At 43.1% G+C, this 19123-nt stretch overlaps 2 protein-coding genes across 5 annotated transcripts; one reads left to right on the top strand and one right to left on the bottom strand.

The window, feature by feature from the left end:
* The first annotated feature begins 1786 nt into the window (after positions 1 to 1786).
* On the top strand, positions 1787 to 9181 carry LOC131880216 (protein unc-13 homolog 4B-like). 3 transcript variants are annotated; one of them, XM_059226782.1, is made up of 18 exons: positions 1787 to 2041; positions 2109 to 2476; positions 2702 to 2839; positions 2908 to 3069; positions 3143 to 3321; positions 3567 to 3611; positions 3685 to 3841; positions 3962 to 4153; positions 4219 to 4440; positions 4511 to 4632; positions 4946 to 5294; positions 5358 to 5512; positions 5578 to 5866; positions 6980 to 7510; positions 7577 to 7886; positions 8336 to 8621; positions 8699 to 8901; positions 8965 to 9181. In XM_059226782.1, exons 2-18 carry the CDS (start codon positions 2210 to 2212, stop codon positions 9048 to 9050), a joined length of 3693 nt encoding a protein of 1230 aa, XP_059082765.1. In that variant the 5' UTR covers positions 1787 to 2041; positions 2109 to 2209; the 3' UTR covers positions 9051 to 9181. The 3 variants fall into 3 exon arrangements, with proteins under 3 accessions (XP_059082765.1, XP_059082764.1, XP_059082766.1); XM_059226781.1 differs by having other exon boundaries at positions 1787 to 2476; XM_059226783.1 differs by lacking the exons at positions 1787 to 2041; positions 2109 to 2476; positions 2702 to 2839; positions 2908 to 3069; positions 3143 to 3321 and adding an exon at positions 3356 to 3488.
* LOC131880217 (uncharacterized) lies at positions 9166 to 18999 on the bottom strand. 2 transcript variants are annotated; one of them, XM_059226785.1, is made up of 4 exons: positions 18404 to 18910; positions 10304 to 10579; positions 9912 to 10235; positions 9166 to 9593 (listed from the first exon to the last, which is right to left on the bottom strand). In XM_059226785.1, the coding sequence occupies exons 1-4, from the start codon at positions 18431 to 18433 to the stop codon at positions 9354 to 9356; spliced, it is 870 nt and encodes a 289-aa protein (XP_059082768.1). In that variant the 5' UTR covers positions 18434 to 18910; the 3' UTR covers positions 9166 to 9353. The 2 variants fall into 2 exon arrangements, with proteins under 2 accessions (XP_059082768.1, XP_059082767.1); XM_059226784.1 differs by lacking the exons at positions 9166 to 9593; positions 9912 to 10235; positions 10304 to 10579 and adding an exon at positions 10614 to 12371 and having other exon boundaries at positions 18404 to 18999.
* Between the last annotated feature and the right edge of the window lie 124 nt (positions 19000 to 19123).

The raw sequence follows: 19123 nt of genomic DNA, 5'->3' as shown, positions 1-19123 counted from the left end.
ACGTATTCCCCCCACGGAACAAACACACTTTGCAGTGGATAGTGATGGGATTCCACACACCGCCAAGTCAAAGTTAAGCTCTTCACATTCCGTTTCAACCCTCTGGCTACCTACAGTATTTACAACTGACTAGAGTAGCTCGTCAAGTGAGTCAAGACAAATTCAAAACGACAGTTCGCACCCAACGAAACTTGCAACAAACGATAAATCACTAGCACGGCACGCATGATGGAAAGTCAAATCTTGGTCAAGGTTTCTTTCCCAATTGTGCGAATATTTTGTCGACCACGAGGTTCCACGGATGACTTTTTAGACAAAGAATATATTGCCTAGTGCGTTCAGAGTATTTCAACTGCCGAAAACGCATTCAAAATCATCGATATCAACCACACCTGCAACTAAGTCTAATGACTTTGGTTTACAGACACTCGATTTAGGAGATCTAAAACACAAATTCTGGATTCGGAACTAGTTCAAAAATTGTATTGAATATCTCATTGTTCAACTGATTGATGTTATCCGTGTTGTCCTTTCAAAGAAAAAAGAAGAAAGACTCCTTTGAGTGAGTGAATACGCACGCCAGGTTTTTTCCCCTATGATCCAAATTAGATAGGCATGATTCAAGGTGATTCATTCGTAAGCCAGTTAGAGGCTAAAATACATTGATTCCAGAGCATCGAAACTGTTCATGGCTTTCCAATAATGAAAGAGATACAGACAAGAAACCCGCTTAGTCCATAGTGTACATACATACATTATGTCGAGGGTAAAGCACAATGCATTCGAAGCTCTCTCGTTCTATCACTTTCTGTCTCAGCACAATATGAGGATCATCACTTGACGTAGAATCAGAGAGCTCGTTGTCCCTGTTGTCTCTTATGAAGCTGCGAGACTGGACAAAGTGCACACGTACTCACTCACACATTCACGCACATACATGGACCTGCACATTCAGGGACTTGGTCCCTTCGGACGAACCGAGGAACGGAGGAACGGAGGAACGATGAGAGCAAATTCTGTCGAAGATCGCTCAGGCCGGTTCATCTCTGAGCGACCGAACGGCACTCAGTAGTTCAACCGCACTCATTGGACTTGGCCAAGAAATTGGACGGACTTACTTACTCCTTCAGATCTGAACAACACACGTGCGATTTGGCTTTTTCGAGACAGTAGGAAATTGAGGAGATGACTTACATCAGACATCTCGGATGCTTTGAAAAGTTTTTTCCAACCTCTGGAAGAAAATCGATTCTGCTTGATTAGGGTCGAAGGTCAGGTTACCTTGATCTGTTAGCCTGTTAATATCAAGTGTTTCTAAAGGGGGACATAACTGTGGCTTCCATTCATCTTGATTGAAAAGGCACACCAACTCGGGTCAACGGCATGTGGGTGATAAATCAATTGGATTGACAAATGAAAAGAAGTACAAATGATGAATTAATGAATTTAAAACTAAATAAAAAACGACCCAATTTTCATATAGTTTGGTCGTAGATACATCTTCTTGAGCTTTGGGCTCTTTTTGTGAGTTAAACCATATCAGAGTTATGGAAACGATTTGCCTGTCCACTTATTTTGAAAAAATACTGCATTTGTTTTTGCACGTCCATGCCTCGAAGTCTTGGCAGTATTTCAAAGTTTTGGGAATCGCTTAGGCTTAGGATGAGCGTTATACTAAGCCTGAAATTCATCGAAAAGTCGCCAAGCAAGGATACTGGATACAGTACGTGCGACTACAAGCCAAGTTGGGCCAGTTTTTTCCTCGATCCGATCATCTTGGGGAGGTTTCCATGTGAGGACAAGAGAGTCTTTCGAAAATGCGAATCGAGCAAATGCACCACTTGCAGCACGCTTGAGACAATTCAGCCAGATACTTAATGCGTTTGTTGGTGAAGTTGTGAGGTTCAGGATCAGTGATCTGGTTAATCAAGACGGACGGAAGGTAATTCAACTTTGCCCCTCCAAACCCTGCTAAATGGTGTCCCCAATCCGAGGGAAGTTGCACATCCATCCATCATCGTCGTCGTCTCCAATAAGATCAGTTGAGCTCTTGTATCTAAGTGAATGTTTAGTGGCACAGGACCCAGTTTCTCTAAACATTTCAGTAGGACTTCAATTGTGAGCGTTTGACACAGCAATCACATCTGATTCGAACAAGAGAAAAAAATCCGTGCTCGCGAAGAGGAGGTTCATTCCAATTGCTCTATGAATGCAAACAATGAAGAAAGTTGGAAGTTTGAAGCATATCATTCGATCCCCCAAGACTTCTGAAGAGCTAGAGGAAGCTCATGAAGTGCGGAATGGATTGAATCGGAACCAGAGTTTCACCAATGGCGAGAGGAATTCAGTGTCCCCCAGGAAGATCCTGGATGAATCAGACGGCTTCCACTTCCCCAAGACTCTTTCTAGTTTTCTTGGCAAGAGTTCTGGAACCTGGCGAAAGAAAAAAGACCGAAGTGTCTCCATCTTGGCGTCTGTACGTGTCCTAATATTCCCATTTAAAAGTCAATCGAAAAGGAACAAAAAAGAAATCGAGAAAATGAATGGCTTCATATAGTGACATACGTTCAATTGTGGCAAAAATTTCGGCCTTTGACAAAAGCAACATCGGTCTTCGATTTGGCGAATAATATCAGTTATAGCACACGAAAGTGGATCACTATGTTTATGTCGTCAAATTATTTTGCCTTTTCCCTTGTAGTGGAAGGATGAGGATGACGCCAAGGCCCAGAAATCCACCCTGCCCCCGCCGATGCCGCCCATTGCCCCTACCCCCAGACTTAAAAGGGTGAATTCTAGCACCATGTCTCTAGGCACCAATAAGAAGAGGATAATGACAGTATGTAATATTTCGTTTTTCACTAATATCTTTATTCACTTATAATCCGACCCGCTTTATCGCTGTAGTTAGAGGAGCTTTATGTCGAGATTTTGTACTCGATTCTCCATATGATTGGTTGTGATGCGGAACGAGAAGAACAAACCCTGTTGATCGATCATCTTAAAGAAGCCTTTCATTTTGGGGATGGCAAACACGCCCAATTACTCGATATTGCCTGCATGCGGGAGGTACTGAAAGAAGCACACACATTTCCCATGTGGTGGATATAAATATCAGCTTGAACTGGTTTGCTTTTTGTAGGAACCTTATTTGAAAGCCAACTTGGAGATTTTGGAGGCGCGAGGTCTCATTGGGAAAGACATGTCCGGCAGCAGCGATCCATTTTGCACCTTCTATTTGACCACTAATCCATTATCCCGCTTCAACACGAGTTACAAGGAGCGAACCTTGGACCCAATTTGGAACGAAGAGTTCGTTTTGTAAGTGAATGTTGCTCCATCTCACATTGAGGTCTCATTGGGAAAGACATGTCCGGCAGCAGCGATCCATTTTGCACCTTCTATTTGACCACTAATCCATTATCCCGCTTCAACACAAGTTACAAGGAGCGAACCTTGGACCCAATTTGGAACGAAGAGTTCGTTTTGTAAGTGAATGTTGCTCCATCTCACATTGAACACTCATTTGATTGACACCCAATTCCGCCTCCCCTGTGTTTATACAGGGATGTAAATAGCGTGGACAGCGACAGTCTGAGGATTGATATCTGGTGAGTTTGTTTGCTGTTTGAAGGCTTTCATGAATGCTTCTAAGCAGATCTTACATTTCCTCCCTCCGGACAGGGATTTTAACCCCGAGGAGAATGTGTCCGACAAATTCCGCAAAATAAACGAGATCAAAGACGGACGAGGTCTTAGAAAGTTTATCAAAGAAACGATGAATGCCTCGGCGGGGAAAACGACTCACGGACTCATTGGCAGTGTGGAAATCCCATTAAGAGTAAGTCGACATTTCCACAACTCACTCTCTGCCTATCTACTTTTGATCAGCGTCCATTTCAAATAAACAACGGGAATTAGACGTTCATTTCGATTTATTTCGGCTTTTGTACATTTGTAGGATGTGCCCTCGGCAGGACTTCATAGTTGGCTCGAGTTGGAGAAACCTGACATGAAGTCCAAGAGCAAGAAGAAAAGAGGGGAAGTCAATATCAGTCTGGCTTTATCCACGGAAAAGGACCAGCATCTGACGTCCCAAGAGCATAAACACCTCCTCAAAATCCTCTTCGCACATGAGCTCCAAAATAATCATGTAAATCATTTTGTGTTTGAATGTCGGTCTATAAGAACACTTAATCCATGCCATCTTCCTCCCAGTGCGAACCTTTCACTTGGAACGGAACCTTCAGCAAAGAGTCTGTCACCATCTTGGCTCAACATGCGGTTCAGGGGAAAATCACGGGAGCCGAAACGGCCTTGTCTCGATGGTTGGTGTATGCTCACACGCATTGCGATTTGCCTTTGGACTACCGGGTGTTTCATCCCATTTTGGAAAAGCTTCATTACGCCATCACCCAAAATCTATTCCACGTGGATGACGTAAGCTGAGATGCGAAGCTTAAGGGCTTGAATTCGTAGAGGAACATAATCAGATCACTTTGTTGTGTAGGAGGAAAACTTCATTGAGACTGCGGTGATCTTCACCCATCATGCGACCGAGTTCCTTCGAAAGCATCGACATTACATGGCTAATAACCCGGAGCTCACGCTTCAGGTAGAATACATTCTCAAGTAAGTAAGCAAAGCTGTTACTCACTTAAACGATAGGACAGGAAAACGAGCTCATTATTGGCCAATACATATTTTCAGCCCAAAAGAAGACGGCTGGTAATTGATTGAGGAGTTAAAAGCGCTCTATTCGAAAAATTTAACTTGCACAAAGTGAGAAGAAGATTTGACAGAAAAAAAACATTCAAACATATACATAAAGTTGTTTCGAAACTCAATTTGAGAGTTGGTACGAAATTAAGGAACAAGTTAACTAACCGTCATAACAAAAGTTACGTTTATTCAAAAATTGACCAAAAGCCTATCCTCCTTTAAGATGTTTGAGGCTGATTTCCAATGCCGTAGAAGGCAAGGATCCGCCTCGGAACGAAAGAAAGAGCTTGGATACGACAGATTATCGCCACTACATGAACCTCATCACCCCAGGAAACATGATTCTCAAGGTGACTGAGGCTATTGGAGAGAGCTTCCAGCATTGGTATCGCTATATTGTAGACGCTCTCCCCATTGAGAGTTCCCGGGCATTACGAATCAAGAACATCACGGCCTTGGTTCGAACCTTGGTCACTGATCTCAAGACCGAATGCCGGGCGGTCCATGAGCTCTTTTCCGAGAACCTCCAGATTGATTATCTTCGCATAGCGTTTGATGTGTATCAGAATGAGGTGGGTCTAGCTATTTATCCGAATAATTGATCGCATTAATTCCCGTCTTTTCTCTCAATCTAGCTCGTGGAGGTGGCCAAGGACCTAGTTGAGAGTACATGTGACAAACTCCGGCCTATAATCTTCTCGGAAAACTCGGACAACAATTACGTCAGTGACACCCTCGCAATCGGCACCAGTCTATTTGAGCTCTACTTGGCCTTGCAACAAATGGCCGCGTGGGTGCAAAATCCCACCTCAAAGATTGGACCGAATTTTTCACCTCTTTTTCGTTTTATTACAGTTTGGGGAAACAGATCCATGGAGAAATCCCGGCCGTCGAATTCATGAACTGTCATGCTTGGTTTAACAAGGCCGTGGCTCGTTGGCTGGACATAGCTCTGTATAAGGCCATGGAACGGATTATTCGGGCCGTAGAATTGGACAATTTGGAGCCAGTTGATGCCTTGGTTCAGCATAGCTCATCAGCTGTGGATATCCGGACGGTGCTTTTGCAGATCAAAACGTTTTGGAAGGAGTTGAATTGGCCGGATGTGGAGGCGTCGTATGCGTTCATTTCAAAAATCTTAGACGTGAGCACTGCTGTCTGATTGCGTTTCATTCACCATTAGGACTGCACTTGAATTACTATCATTCTTGTTTCCCTTCTTTGGGCGGAAGTTGCTTGTCTTTAAACTCCTGGATACTCACGCCCAATTGCCCGGCCAAACCGCTCTTTTTTCGAGCTCCTTTCATTGCATCCAATTTGACTTCGTTGGCGCTGAACTCTTTGACAGCCTCAATCAGTTTCTTCCGATTTCGCTCTAGTAAATGGACGGTGAGCGTGAGGCCCAATTTCCGATAATGTTTGGCAGCTCGCATGAATTCATTCTCGTTGATGCGATTGTTGTGTGCAAAATCCATGAGACTGAACAGGTTTTCCACATGGTCAGGGATGATAACCTTTCCCTTTTTGTCGTGCTCCATGTCCAAGAGCTCCAAAAGATCCAAGGCTTCGACCATTTCTTGCTTGGTGATCGAACCCGTTTCCGTTCGGTCGTAAAAGTGGAACGAACGTCTCAATTTCTGCTCTTGAGTCAATTCCTGATCCATGGAGAACAGGAATATCATAGTATCGACAAACTCAAGGTCTTGATCATCATCACGGTCCAAGAGCTCGAACATTTTCTTAGCGGTTCGATGCTCTTCTGGGTCATTGGGTCCAATATCCAGAAGTTTGTAGAAATCCGGCTCTTTGATCTTATTACGATTAACTAATGGATGTTCGCACCACATTCTCCAGCAAATATCGATACTTTCTTCGTCCAAATCGGTGCGATCCATCACAGTTTTAACGTCCCATGGGGGTGCGTCTTCAAAAATTTTGGTTTCCACTTGACCCATGTTTCTGGCTTCTAGGTCGAACTTGGATTGACTGGATTAAGGAATAATGCGTAGTTTCTAGCCCGTGAAGCTTCACTAATACCTAGTATGGAAGACTTTTTTATCTTGTTTTTCTCCTCTCACTTGATGATCTGATCTATGTTCCACAAGTGTTTGAGAAAGTTTAGAAGAAAGGCATGCCTTGGAACACATGTTTAACCTCCTTCTTCGCTGGGATATTTTTTGAAACTTGAAAACTGACTCCATCACAATCCAAAGGACTACTTTATGATATGAATGATTGACGAATGATATTTTTTTAGGATGTCTGCAAGACTTCAATATTTTATGCGGATCATATGTGTCGCCGAGTGACATTGTCCCAGCAAATTGAGAAGAAAGATGGCAAATACGAGATCACGCCCAGCCTTTGTTTGGCCATCAACAACATTGACTACGTGCTGGAATTCATTCAACCGTTTGTGGCGGCCTTGGGCATGGAGGAGACTCTGGAGAAGTTGGAAACCCTCAATGGCGAAATGGTGGCCAACTCATGTCGGAGAACCCTACAGACGTTGGTCCAGAATGCGGTGGAAAATGTTGAAAACAAGATCTTTGAGATCTTGGACACGATTGGTGAGAAAATGGCGCCAGTGATTCAAAAGTTCCTTGTTGAAGGCAGTGCTTTGGTGGCTTATGCTGGCAGGGATAAAGAGACTTTGATCCAATATCTGGACAAAAATATGATCATCCTGAAGGAAAAATTGAATAACGCGAATTTTGAGAAGGTCTTGTCCGTCATTTGGGACAGCTCTGCCTTGAGTTTGTCAGAAACGATTCATCTTAGTATTGAGGTAAGGCCCGTCTTGGCGGTATTCCTTGAATAATGTGATCCTCATGAGAGAAAATTACTGTTAAAGCGCCAGAAACCGCCGAGCTATTTCAAGACCTTGCTCGATATATTGAAGATCCTGATCAATTTTTTCTACGGGGACAAGATTCCGAATGACGAAACCCTTTTGAAGATGACCAATTTGTTGCAAACTTACGCGGCTGATAGCAACGAGCTCATCTCCAGGTACCATTGGTCACGATACCAGCATCAGCAAGCCATTCAAGATGCTGACTGGCCCATAGGAAGTCTCACAGTGAGATGTCAGCTTCTCAAAGAGCACCTCAGAATCGAGGTTCTGAACGCTCGCAATTTGAAACCTCCCGACACTCAAACGGGTAAGCTATACTGATGGGTTTCGAACCGGAAAATCAGCTGTTTAGCTTGAAGAACCTATTTTGGAGCGCCCAATTCAAACGAAAAAAACGGTACAATAAGGAAGACTCAGTGTACGAGATTTAGTCAGGGGAATTGCAACAGTTGGCCTTCAAAAGCCATCGGAACTTAAACAGTGAAAAATATACAAATGTAGTCGCTTTCCTATTTTCTTGCCGTTCGAGAGCCAAACTTACAAGGCTTGCATCCCTTGCGATTGAAAAAGTACTATGTACTGTATGCAAAAGCAAGTATTTTCAAGGTAAAAAGAGATAACAAAAGTGATATTTTTATGTGTTGTGATAAAAAGGTATATATATATATAAAAGATGATTTCAAAAATGAGAACTAAAAACATGTGAAGAAACATTCAAATTCACCCTCTAGTCTTTTTAACCGGTTCTCCTCCTAGTTCGAATCCAATCGAAGCACTTTCCACCAATCCGTAGCAGATCTCACAACTCGAATTTGTATCGGTCCTCTATGAATTTGGAATGGGTCAAGTCCAAGTTCAAGTCCATCCGTGCCAATCTACACGAGGCTAGCATTCAGTTCCATGCTCAAACACACGCCGGCCAATGTGATCCATATGTGAGTGTGAAAATCGTCCCGGAGGGAAAGTTCTCGTTTGCGCCCAAGTTCAAGACCAAAGTTCAACGAAGGACACTCTTTCCTCTCTTTGACGAAACCTTTGACTTGTAAGTATTTGAGTAATGCTAAAGCGCTGAAGCTTGAATTCATAACCCAAGGATGGTGAAACTTTTTTCGCCTTTAGTGTCTTAGGACCCAACCAATCGAACCGATTCCATGATGCCTTCATCCAGTTAACTATAAAAGATCGAGGGATCCTTCCCGGGAACGACTTCTTCATCGGAGAGACCCTCGTCCCATTCTCGGATATTCAGAGAACGGGTCTCAACCAAAAATTGTCAGATTTACCTCAAATACAACTTCCTTTAACCAAACCGGAAGATTTGGGTAAAACACTTAATGGGGCTGTGGATTACAACTAATTGACAAAAGCGTTATCTTTTCCTTCAGATTCTGACGTGATCATAGCTCTAGAGTCTCGAAATTTTGATCGTGTGGCCAAAAATTTTCTACAAAAGGAACGGAAAAAGATTTGAAATCGATGAAACATGTGCGTCGATTATAATCAGTGAATAATCGTATCTGTGATTTGGAATAAACCATACGCATGCCGGAAATTTACTAACGTGTGAAAAAATCTAAGAAAAAGATACAATTTCAAAATGTTCGTAATTCTAGTATTTCAAATTCTGAATCAACTCGTCTTTCGCACCCTTCAGATTATGAAGGCTTTGTAGCGGTGAATTGTTATTTCCAATAACATTGATGACAAGGGTATTCCCATTTCTAGGAGCGTTGATTAAGATGATTGGTTAACATTTAGGTTGAAATCTTTTCTTTCAAATGGTTAACATCCTGGCAGTTCTTCCAATGACAATTCCAGACGGTCTTCTATTAGAAGAATCAGATTGTCGAGAGGAAGGCGATGCTGATCCAACCCTCGTTGAAGCGGTTCTCGTGGAAGCAGTATTTGCGGGTCGACGGATCTCCACGTCATTGGCAGCATATCCTATAACAATAGAAGCTTTCCTGGGAGCTGGAATCTCTCGAGGTGAATTTTGCCGAGCTCCAATTACAATCTGAAAGAGTAGGATATTTATTCTGCCGGGCCAGGTTGCGTGACCGTCACTTTGAAAACGTTATGCGCCAAGCTCGATTTTCCAATGGTCCAAGCTAGGGACCCTGGATGCGCCAGGGTCTCTAGTCCAAGCTAAGAACTAAGCTAAGAAATAAGCTAATAAATCGGATTGGCTGGATCTTTCGTGATTGTTAGATAGACTGACCACCTGCGTTAAACAACACTCTCGACTTTCCAATGGTCTAAGTTAGGAACCATGAGTCTACGTCCGGTAATGATGACCACTGTGGTGCTACCATTCAATTCTAGACAAATATACCTTTGGCTTCTCCTGGATGGGTTGAACCAGAATGGGATCTCCCTCAAAAAATGTGGCTTGACCTTGTTTAGAAATCGGGTTGGCTGGATCATTCGTGCTGGTTAGACTGGCCACCTGATAGGATGGGGTAAGATGGAAACTTCCCTCAGGACCATGGATAGATCGAAATCCGCTTGTGCCACCCAATGGCACACCTCCTTTAGCCGAAGCCAAGCCATTGAAAGCCGGATCAGAATCAAAATCCAAAGGAAAAACTTCGAATCCAAGATTCAGATCACCTCCACGAGTCTCTAAGGTCGCAGTTTCCTCTGTGATTTTACCAACCTATGAAAGCCAAATCAAGTCATGAAGGTCGAAACAGATGCCATAGTTCTAGATAATTCAGTTGTAACCTTGAACAGACGTTGCTTCTCAATGCGATATCCCAGGTTGTCGGAAACATAGTCGAAAAGGCGGAGCACGCCATTGGGATCCACCCATCCATAGCTTCCCACCACGGACCCATCCGGCAGGATCTGTTCCTTGCGGTACTGACCACTCAACGTTTGGAAGCGGAAGAACCTCTCCGGACCTTGGTCAGTCTGAACATGATACTGTAACTGAGGGTTGTCGGGAGTACCAGGAGCTCGCTGGAGGGGCTTAGAAAGCGCCACCTGGCACAAGAAGCACTAAAAAATTGGTAGCGAAACGAAGCAGGTCAGATTCCAGTTTCCAACATTTTCTTTTATTTCGTTGTGAATTGTAGATTAAAAAAACACATGACGGATATGTCGTGGAATATAGAATATACCCCCTAGATATTTGGGAGACTAGAATGGTGTTATCATCATCATCATCAGTTGTTTGTGGAAAGAACAATCATAAACATATGGAATTATAGGAGAACCGGTAAGTACACGTAGAAAGGCACTGTTGGATACTTTTTGATTGCGTTGACAAGGGCCTTAAGACTTGTGGACTAAGAGTGAAGTCCGGTTTCGGGAACATGCGGGTATCAAAATGTTAGTGCTCAAGTTGCTAATGCCTTCAATTTTCATGCAAGCTCAACCAACCATCCACACTGAGATCAAACTGGTGTGAGGGGAAGTAATGATTTGATTAGGTAATACGTAGATCGAGACGTGATCACTACGACGATTGAAAGTAGGTGTCTTGACCCACAAAGTCATTTTCCTTGATTTTCACGAGATCGCCCTCGGCACCAATCGAATACACCACGACTCTTCGGATGCCAAATGGGTCAATATACCCATATTCTCCCCTCCGTTCCTGGCCACCACTGTTGAGCGATTGTTTTTCCAAGTGGAAGATGTTCTCAGTTTCATAATTCACCGAGAGATCGTTCTCGTGAGGAGACAATTTTTCAGGATTAGACGGCCGTCGCTTCCTTTTGACGATAACAAATTTGCCTCCTCTCTCTCCTGATATATGATAGGTCTGGCTATTTCTGGCAGATTTATTCCTCCTCCTGATCTGTGCAGCCCTTCGAGGAGTATATTGGAGTCGGGTCCCTTCACCTCTGGGTTCGATTTTCTTGAAGAAACCGTGTCGTCGAGGCGTACCTCTCGATTCATCACTCTCCTGAAACCCTCGACGACGACTGTCATGATGAAGTTCCTCAGAAGGGCCCTGACCACGAGGGGCCTCAGTCGTTGTGATGTCTGAGGATGATATTTCATGGGACTCCTCTTGTGGTTGGCTGAATAATGGCTCAACTTGAATATGTGTGACACCGTTGGCTCCATCAATTCGTCTTTGTAGTCGAAAATGCATCCTCGATAGGTCGGCCACGCTGGGTGTCTTCTTGCTCTCCTCGTTGTCTTGATCAATGACTATTTGCTTAACAACGTCGTTGGCGTCTTCTTCCCGTTGCTCGCGTTGCTCAGTGTTATCCCGATTGTGGATGTCAGTGACAGGGGATCGGCCCGAAAAGGAAGACGAGTCGAACATTACTTTGGAGGTCAAGGGTCCTCCATCGAATAAAGCACGTGACTTTGTTCTCTTGCTCTTGGCGTGGGTGGTCGAGCTCGCGTCTTTTCGTCCTCCTGCAATCTGGTTATCCAGAGGCTCTTCTCCTTCTTTTTCCTTCTCCTTCTCCTCCTCCTCCTCCTCCTCCTCCTCGTCAAATCGAAGAATTCGTGTCTTAACGATGCGATATCCTTTCTTATCGGCCACATAATCCCAAAGTCTTAGGAGACCGTGGGCATCGATCCAGCCATAACTACCCACGACCGACCCATCGTCGAGACGAGTCTCTTTCCGGAATTGCCCACCTTTGGTCTGGTATTTGAAGAACCGATTACTCCCCTCATCAGTTTGGATGTGAAACTGATTGTACGGGTGGTTAATCTCATTTTGTTGGTTTGGATTGTTGTTGTTGTTGTTGCTGTTATTATTGGTTATGGGCGTGGCATCACATGCGACTAGGGAGAGGAGCCACCCAGGGGTTAAGAGAAGCGACTGAAATGTGAGAAGAATAAGGTGTGAATGGGTTGTGTGTAATGTGTTTGTGTTCGAACTTTTTTTTAGATTAGGTACAAAGGTATGTTTTAGAGCACAGGTGTTGTTTTTTTGTTTGACAGGCCTTGTGGTTACCTGTGCGTGCCATTCATCGTTAATTTACGTAACCACCACTGATCATCATCGTGTTCATCCCTTTATTCATGTATCACACACACACACACACACAGAGGGCAATGAATCCTTCGAGTGTCGTCTTCGTGGTACTTCGATTTAGTGCACGTTGTTCCTGCCCAGTTTTGAATATCAGGGAATTAGCATTTTACTGTAGGTCGTTAAATGGATTGGTTAGGCTTCATAGTTGGCCTCTTTCGCTTCATTCGGCGCTCTAACGAACGGAATATCGATGTGCGTACACGTTCGCGAATAAAAGTTCAAAATGACTCACTCGAGTGTTTTTCCTTGTCCTATAAATATTCGCAAATTCCTTGGAAGATATATAAACGTTGGCATCAAAATCGGCCTATGATGTAATTCTCTCGAGTATTGGTCAGAATATTGGCAAGTGTGTAGCATTGAGTGCACACGTATGAAGAAAAACGGGAATGAATCACTTCACGCTTTGATTCAATCTTCTTCGTCACAAATGATCGGCCAGCCCAATTTCAAGCAACACATGTTGGGCTCTTTTCTGACTCTAAACGGCTTCTTATTTTTTTTCGCCTTTTGAGGGAAAAAACCGAGTAATTGTTCCATTGAACTCAGATCTCACTCCCCGTTGATTCATAAATTCCTATTCAATTGCTATCTGGCTTGATTGATATCATCTTACTTTCAGTCACTCACGTTTACAAAACGTACAAAGAGCCCGATATCTCCATTTGTAGCTCCCCCAGGTATTTATTACATGTCTTGCGCATAAAGCACGACAAAGGTCTATCTATGTGCTGGCTATGCGAAGGATTCCCTCACTGAATGTCACTATTCACAACATGGTAGCATAGCAAGTCGTCTTCAGGCACTCGTCTGTACGTCTTTTGCCACATTCAACTTCCTTGCGGTCTCGAAAGAGCGAAGTGTCCCTTACTTACTGAGATACATACATTACAAATGTACCACAGTAGAGAGAGTGCAATCAAATCAGGGGAGTAACACTAATGAATTGATCAGTGTCAGCTAAATAGAAGATGTTCTCAAGTTGAGCCATTGAAATCTCCTCCATGTTGCATGGCGAATTCGAAGTTCATGCTTGCGAATTGACACATATATACAAGTGCATACATAATTGGAGGATTGCTTCAATTGTAAGTGTGGTCGGCCCTCTGTAGCTCGAGTGGGATACCGGTTGGATTACTGGTGTTGTTGGCCGTTCAAAAGGCTTGAACAAGCTTGCTTTGGATTTGGAAATAAAAAGGATATGACACGAAAGAAGAGCAAGCCTTGTCTTTGAGAAAAAAATACATTCTCGGATACCCCCTTAAAAGTGAGGCAAAGGGGGGGGATCATCTTCGTCTTGGTGTACAGTATAATGAGACATGTTGTTAGACTCCGCGGGGAGGACGAGGACGAGGAGGAGGTTCATTTCGGCGAAAATGGCCTTGAACTATGGCATCTTTGTGTCAGAAGGCAACCGCAACAATACCACTCTGAATCGCATACACTTACATTCTATGAATAGGTCTGAGATGCACTGATTAAACAAAGCAAGTGTAAACCAATGAATGCACTTTAGATTGGCCGATCAACGAAGCGCTGAAGCTCTAAATTGATCTTTGCATCAGCTGAATCAGAACTAAATCGACACACCTGGTTATTAGTGACTAATGAGGGACAATTTCTCTCAGTGGAACCTCTGGCAGTATGTGATTTACTCCTGGCTCTGTGGATTTAGCCACATAAAAAGAATCGAGTGTTTAAGACCAAGTGTGTCAGAAGATTGCCTAGTTCCGGTCTCATGTTCACACCCACATCGAGATGTATCTAATTATGACAGAGAACTCGACACGCCTGATTTAGTCCACTATCGTGCTGACGTGATCAAATCAACCACGAGATGAAATCAGTCCACGTCAATTGTCATTACTTGGAGAATGGAACCGAAATTACTAGCCAGAATTTGAGCCTTAAGTCCTCATTGTATTTTGTTTGGATCATCGTTCAGGTTGTTCGTCCAAATCAGGTTTGAACAGTGTGTTTCAGTGATGATGGGCCATGATGTATGATGTATCATCGAGCCCACGTGGCAGATTGGTGATCAATCAGTAGTCTTTCCAAAAGCATCTTGAGCACAGTTAGGTCGTCTGTCGTGGGCTCAGAGAGATATTAATCAGGTCTTTAGAATAACAAGTGCCATATTTGTGATGAAACAGATGTCCAATCAATTGAGTGTCTAGTCATGCCTCACCATTCATCGACCTAAACGTCTTCATCTTCAGTAACATCATCACGATCACCGCCGATAAGCAGAAACGAACCAATCTGCATTTTGCCCAGAATTTTGAGGATTCAAGACCATATGTGGCTTACGTTCGACCCTCAAAGCTAAAAAAGCCCTCAATGGTATCATACCCAGTTTAAACTACATATGTAGGAGTTTGCATGATATGTTGCCATTATAAGCATTCATGTCAGGAAAAAAGAACTTAGTGTCTCTCACATTCGGATATACTGTAGGTCACCATTCAAGCGTGAATATAGGGTTCTAACGAAAATTAGTGCCAGAAATGTGTCAATCCTGAGAACTCTTTGGGCTTGAGCTTGAACTAAAAAGAGAGAACAACTTACAGACCTCCTCTGCACGGACGGTGCACACTAATGCACCATAGAAGCACAGGACAACAAACTCCGTGTCTAGTTCGTAATCCAGAAAGAAACATCGGCCAGGTTTTTACCATGTTCAAAGGCAGACTTTTATGGGTTCCAAATTTCAATCACGTCACTTTGAAAGCAATCTTTTCCCACGATGCATCGTCATTCGCCATCACTGACTAATATGGGCAGCATTTGCTCTCTATAGTTCTTACACTGCATAGATCGGAGGAGAGTTTGAAGTACGTAGAAATGTCGTGAGGAATGAGCGCTTTTTGTGTCCGGCTGAGTGAGTGGTATTGACACATACAATAGTTAAAAAATGCAGGGTGCAAAGGACTACTCCACGCACGATCCGACTCAATCCGGAGGCCTCGACAATTAATGTTGAAGAGTTAAGCCTCTAAAGATTCGAGAGGATGTGGTTTTCTAGCTCCTCAAGTTTAATGACGGTTTTCAAATCTGAACTGTTGATGGACTTGTTTTACTCAAATTCTACTTCCTTAAAATATGCAATCAAATTCCACATCTGCACATTCAGGACTATTTCCTTTCAAATGCATTATTTATAGGCAAACTGATTCAATATTTGTGCTTTACTAAACATGACGATCCAAACCAGCGAAAGAATGTCATCTCCAGTTAGATCGATTTCCTGGTACTTTGATATGTGATTGATCAAAACTCGAACGACTTTGAAAGAGCTAAAGCCCTCCCCACGATTCTGATCTTCAGGTTTGCCAAGTTCGCCTATTAAAATCCTCGATGAATACCTAAAGTCCAAACACGAGCAAGATTTGATTGAATGTAGCGATTTTACTTACTCATCCTCATCATCATCGTCGTCTAAGCTCGTAGAGTCAAACGGTGAATGAGACGACGACCTCGTCCACGTTTGTCCCTGGTGTGCTTTAGTGTGCACACTTTTAGTAGCACAAACGACGAGAATACTACTTCGCAGCTAGAGCATTGATCCATCCTCAGGAATAAATACAAGCAAGCACCCGGTTGAACTGAACTCGAGAGTCAACGAAGGCCAGAAGGTAAGAATTGAACAATATACGTCATGATTAGAAAAGCCAACAAAGCCTCCACAGGATTGGAGGATTGGAGTAGTGAGCCGCACGCATAGCTGATCGAGCTCAGTAGGTACGTAAATTGCGTGGCATTTACTTTTCGATTGGTCGATCCTATTCCAACAATGCCCAACACCCGAACTACCTACATCATGCACGACGAACGTTGGAACCTTCAAGAGATTGTCATTTCCTCTGCACCCACCAACCGTAATGGTGTCAAGCCAATTAATTGGAAGTCATGTTCAACCCAAACGAGGTGTTCAGCTCGCAGAAATGGGTTCTAACAAAGCATCATTAACGTGAAAGGTTGACCTCGAGGTTGCAGAAGAAATAAAAAGGGATGAGTGAGCAATAAATTTCTCTCACATGGTTTGGGAAGGAACTAATCTTGTTGACATCTCAAGCCTGTTGCTCATTTGTGATTTATCAATAAGCAAGAAAGTATATGAGCGGTATTCTGAAACGGCAAATTTGATGGGCTGGATTGTGAGAAGTATATTTTTGAACGTTTCCGTTTCTCAATTACGGTGCTCTTTCAGTCATTGTATGTACATCGAAAAACTGCATCTATTGCTTGTTAAAAAACAAAGTCCAAAGTCAAGTCTTAAAGTGCCTCGCAGGAGTAATTTTTTCTAACTTCACGACCGAAAGAAATCAAATCGATCACAAGGTGAAAAATCTATACGGATTAGATTCAATCTATTCCTTAATATGATTTTTTGCTGTTTCTAGGCAGAATTTGCCGCATTCTTCTTCTGCAAGATTGTTTGTGTATAGCTAAAACGAAACCCATAGCTTGAAGTGAATGAAATATGACCTGCTAGTCTACGATCACGATTGAAGTCTTCAGTGGCCTTCCAAAGTGCCATTGTAGCCCTGAGTGATGACAAGTTGAAAACCAATTCATGTTTTACAATTGACAAAGAAATCAGTTCGATGACTTTCTGCCAGTCACATTGTTGTCATATTGGTGAAATCAAACTGTACCAGTAGTGCGTTTCAATTCGGCCAACAACTACAAATCAATTTCGCCATGCCATTCCAAAATACCTACTTAAATGGTAGTACCCTAGAGAAATGAGCAATGCTCACTCATTGATTTTTCTTCCCCCAATGCCATTGGACAACAATTCATCGCGTCGAGCGTACTTGTCAATAATGAATACATTGTTTCTCAAGTATATCTAATTGGGACAGATTATTGCTCTTGAAGAGAAACACATCGACAAGGCCGTTGATTCATTCGATTGGAATAAAAGAAAAAATCTCGGAACTGACGATTCAACCTGAGGAAGTTCGGTAAGTACCATACCCTACTACAGTAAGTACTACTCTTCAACGATATTGATTGTGGTTCAAGGACCTTCGTATTTTTGCACACCAGTTTACTGGAAGAGAAACATTGTTCACCAATCTCTACTATCGAGGACATACTCATTAGATTAGGTGCAGCGTCCTGAAATTTCATTTGTTCCCTAGTTCGCAGCTATATTCCCTCTTCCTCAACTGATTGAATTGAGCCGACTTGGCAAACATTTGCCAAGTTTAAGTTTTCACTTCTCTGCTATTATCTCATTATCATTGACTGACGAGGGCCCTTCAATTTTTTCCAAGGGCCCTTTTGAAGTCGCAAGTCCTTCAGCTAAGAGCAATTTTCATAGTTTTTGAGAATTCAATCCCATCCTGGTTCCCTAATGGCAAAAGTTGTGCTTTTTATGCGTCTAAAACGTGGATGATCGATCATGAATCGGAACATTTGCATGTTGAAAGGTGTGTAAAGCATTGCAAAGAACAATAAGCGCACTGAACAGCGACAGAGTTAAGAGCTCGCAGATTTGACATTTCCTTTACTGAATCAAGTTGCAACAGGATCTTCATTAAAGACAATACGTTTGAAGAAGTCGTAATGTTACTTGAAAAACAATACCGGACGCTCTTGACCAGGAACTGGACAAATTGCCTCTCATTGCTACCTACAATAATTGATGTCTGTAGTAGTTGGCTTGGAGCAATTAAGTGGTAACGGTTGCCAATTGATAGAGCACACTTAGGAAATCTTTTCACGAGCCTCCAAACAAGTTGTTAATGGTCGTTAGAAACAGTAGGGGAAGAAAGTTAATTCACTTGCCATATTGATGTACTTACTGCTATTAGTATCCCTCTGAGATGCGTCATCCTCACACACTAATGATTGTCTGGCAAGCACACTAACTCAACTGAGAGCAAGCAAGCATCAGTGACATCACAGCTCTTGGATGGCTGGAGAGACAAGTTGTGGTTGATGGGCACACTCCCACCCCAAAAGATCTCAAAGTCTTTGCCGGACCAACCACCGACCGACCGATCGACCGACAACCAGTTATGATTATCCAATCCTCGACATGTTTCTCTCCAAGAAACAGTGGTACCAGGGACACCTCGTCGGTGGCAGCACAAACTTGATTTGGGATGAGCCCCACAAGCACGGTACCTTGTGTTGTTGCTATTACCCACACAACTACCACCCACTCAAGCCAGTGGCGATGCTTGACCGCTAAAAACGGGCTCAATCACGAGATTCGTTTTAGTAAATGGAAACCCACGGTCCAAGCAACGATCAGAAGGATTCCCAAGTCTCAACTGAGGTTTGACGGCTTGTGTTGTTGTGTTGCCCCTCTCATGCGCAACAAGCGCGCCTTCAAAGAGAAGATCCTTCACATGATGGAGTTCTTCAAGGAGACATGCTACTTGTCTCTTGCTTGCCCTCGTCTCCTTGTTCATTGAATTACGCCTATCTGGTCTTCTTTTTAGAACTTAACATTGGCCGACTCCTTTAGAAAAATGCTCTGTTCAAACGCAAAGCCACGGTGGTACCCACAACGCTTA

Source organism: Tigriopus californicus, chromosome 5 (genome assembly GCF_007210705.1).
Source record: "Tigriopus californicus strain San Diego chromosome 5, Tcal_SD_v2.1, whole genome shotgun sequence".
NCBI classification, from domain to species: domain Eukaryota; kingdom Metazoa; phylum Arthropoda; class Copepoda; order Harpacticoida; family Harpacticidae; genus Tigriopus; species Tigriopus californicus.
This window is presented reverse-complemented; position numbering and strand designations above follow the sequence as displayed.